This window comes from Ornithodoros turicata, chromosome 8, assembly GCF_037126465.1.
Source record: "Ornithodoros turicata isolate Travis chromosome 8, ASM3712646v1, whole genome shotgun sequence".
In the NCBI taxonomy this organism is placed as follows: Eukaryota; Metazoa; Arthropoda; class Arachnida; order Ixodida; family Argasidae; genus Ornithodoros; species Ornithodoros turicata.
In genome coordinates this window covers 12,870,275-12,872,513 of record NC_088208.1, presented here as the reverse complement: position 1 = coordinate 12,872,513, position 2,239 = coordinate 12,870,275, and the positions used below count along the sequence as shown (strand labels likewise).

At 53.5% G+C, this 2,239-nt stretch overlaps 1 protein-coding gene across 1 annotated transcript; it reads left to right on the top strand.

Annotated features, from left to right (window-relative positions):
- The first annotated feature begins 560 nt into the window (after window positions 1-560).
- LOC135367515 (uncharacterized protein K02A2.6-like) lies at window positions 561-2,018 on the top strand. Its single transcript, XM_064600814.1, has one exon. It carries the CDS (start codon window positions 561-563, stop codon window positions 2,016-2,018), a length of 1,458 nt encoding a protein of 485 aa, XP_064456884.1.
- Window positions 2,019-2,239: the final 221 nt, after the last annotated feature.

The window sequence follows — 2,239 nt, the reverse complement described above, 5'->3', positions numbered from 1 at the left end:
TTATTGACAGAAACGGCGTGCGACCAGCCAAGGACAAGTTACGGGCCATAACTGATGCTCCGGCCCCGACGAGCAAGGCACAGCTTCGGTCCTTTTTGGAAATGTTGGCCTTTTACTGCAAGTTCATCAGGAACGAGCAACCGTCGCAGAGAGCCTACACCGGCTGCTAGACTCCTCCGCTCCATGGCGCTGGGAACCAGAACATCAGCAGTCATTCGACGAGCTAAAGAGGATCCTGCTGTCAGCTCCTGTGCTACAGCACTTTGATGAAAGCAAGCCACTGTTCTTATCATGCGACGCTTCGCCGTATGGACTGGGCGCAGTCCTTGCCCAGACGGACAACCAAGGAAATGAAGCTCCCGTAGCATTTGCATCACGCACACCTGGAAAGGCGGAACGGAATTACGCGCAGTTCGACAAAGGGGTTGGCTGTGGGTTTTGCTGCAACATACTTCCACCAGTACATCGCTGGACGAGAAGTGATAATTTTTACGGACCACAAGCCATTGCTCTGGATATTGGGCCCCCAGCGACAAATTCAAAACGTGCTGTCTCCACGCATGCTCAGATGGTGCTTGCTTCTCAGCGCGTATAACTACCGCCTGCGGTACAGGCCTGGAAATCAGAACCAGAACGCCGACGCTCTGAGCCGACTACCACTACCGATTTCTGAGGATGAACCTGCAGGACCGGGAGACGTCCTCATGATCGAGGCAGCATTCATTCCACCTCTTACACCGTCAGCCATTGCTGATGCTACGGCAAGGGATCCTGAGCAATCACAAGTCACTCACGGTCTACAAACGGGTAATTTCAGGGAATGGTCTTGCAAGGAATTGCGGCCTTTTCTCTCCCGGAAAACCGAGCTCTCCACTCACAAGGGCTGCATTCTTTGGGGTTCAAGAGTAATCATCCCACCGAAGCTTCAAGCGGACGCCTTCTCGTTGTTACATGCCGGACATAAAGGAATGACCGCCATGAAACACGCAGCGAGGAGCTACTTCTGGTGGCCCGGCCTGGATTCCGCCATCGAGGATACCGTGAGAAGTTGCGATACTTGCCAGATGCACGCCAGGCTACCAGCCAGTTATCCTGCACCAGCGTGGTCTCGGGCGACGGATCCGTCGCAGGTCATCCACATGGATTTGGCAGGGCCCATCCAGGGCCAGAGCTACCTCGTCGTGGTTGACTCGACAACGAAATGGCTTGAAGTTCGAGCCGTTTCCAACGTGGCAAGCGCAACCGTCATTGACGCTCTGCGTTCCATTTTCGCAACGCTTGGGTTACCGCAGCTGGTGGTATCTGATAACGCAACGACGTTTGTGTCTGATGAAATGAAGAGTTTCTTCCACCGCAACGGAATTCGACAGGTGACCAGCGCCCCGTACCATCCGTCCACCAACGGGCAGCCGGAGAGAATGGTGCAAGAGCTGAAGAGGACGCTAAAGAAACAACAGCAGGGCAGCATTCAGTGCCGGCTGTCGAGGTTTTTGTTCAGCCAGCACACCTCCGTCCACTCCACAACCAACAATACGTCCGCAGAAATGTTTGGGAGGAATATGAGGACCCTAATGGACTCGCTCGTTCACGACTCGAGGAAGATACAATCTCAAGAACAGGAAAAGCCTGCGGGCGACTCCAATATTGTCCAACACGGCCAGGCTGTCTGGTTGAGGGATTACTCTTCTGGTCCTCAAAAGTGGTGCAAAGGAACAATTTATCGAAAGGTTGGACTGCGATCCTATGAAGGAATCACACAGGAGGGGAAGGTGTTCCGTCGGCATGTGGGCCACCTCAGACCAGCAATTAACGTTCCACTAGCTTCGGCCTCTCCACAATTAGCTGAGACCTGCAAGTTCCCCACCACTACCGAAGATTCAGTACACGAGCCTCCGGTGACGCCCGGTACCCCGGATCACGGAGTAAGAAGACTAGGAGGGGAAACTGCCCATAGAAGCAAGCGCCGGCGCGCGACCAGAGACTGTCACGTTGGGGGAGAGAAAAAAGGCAGTTGCTGACTTTACGCGACAGATGGCACGGCGGCACTGTCTTCCATTTTGCGCTTTTACATGGAAGGCTATGGGGAAAGCAGTGCTTTTCGTGAGTCGTACGGCAGCCTCTACGGACGATGACAAACTAATGAACGTGAACGATGTTTGTCTTGGCAATAAATGTCACGCTTGTCAACTACATAGCGCTTCTTGTTTAGCGAAACCAACGGAAAACAATTTCATTCTCT

Excerpts from the sequence above, each read along its gene's own strand:
- LOC135367515 (XM_064600814.1), top strand. The coding sequence starts at position 561 with ATGCTCAGATGGTGCTTGCTTCTCAGCGCGTATAACTACCGCCTGCGG.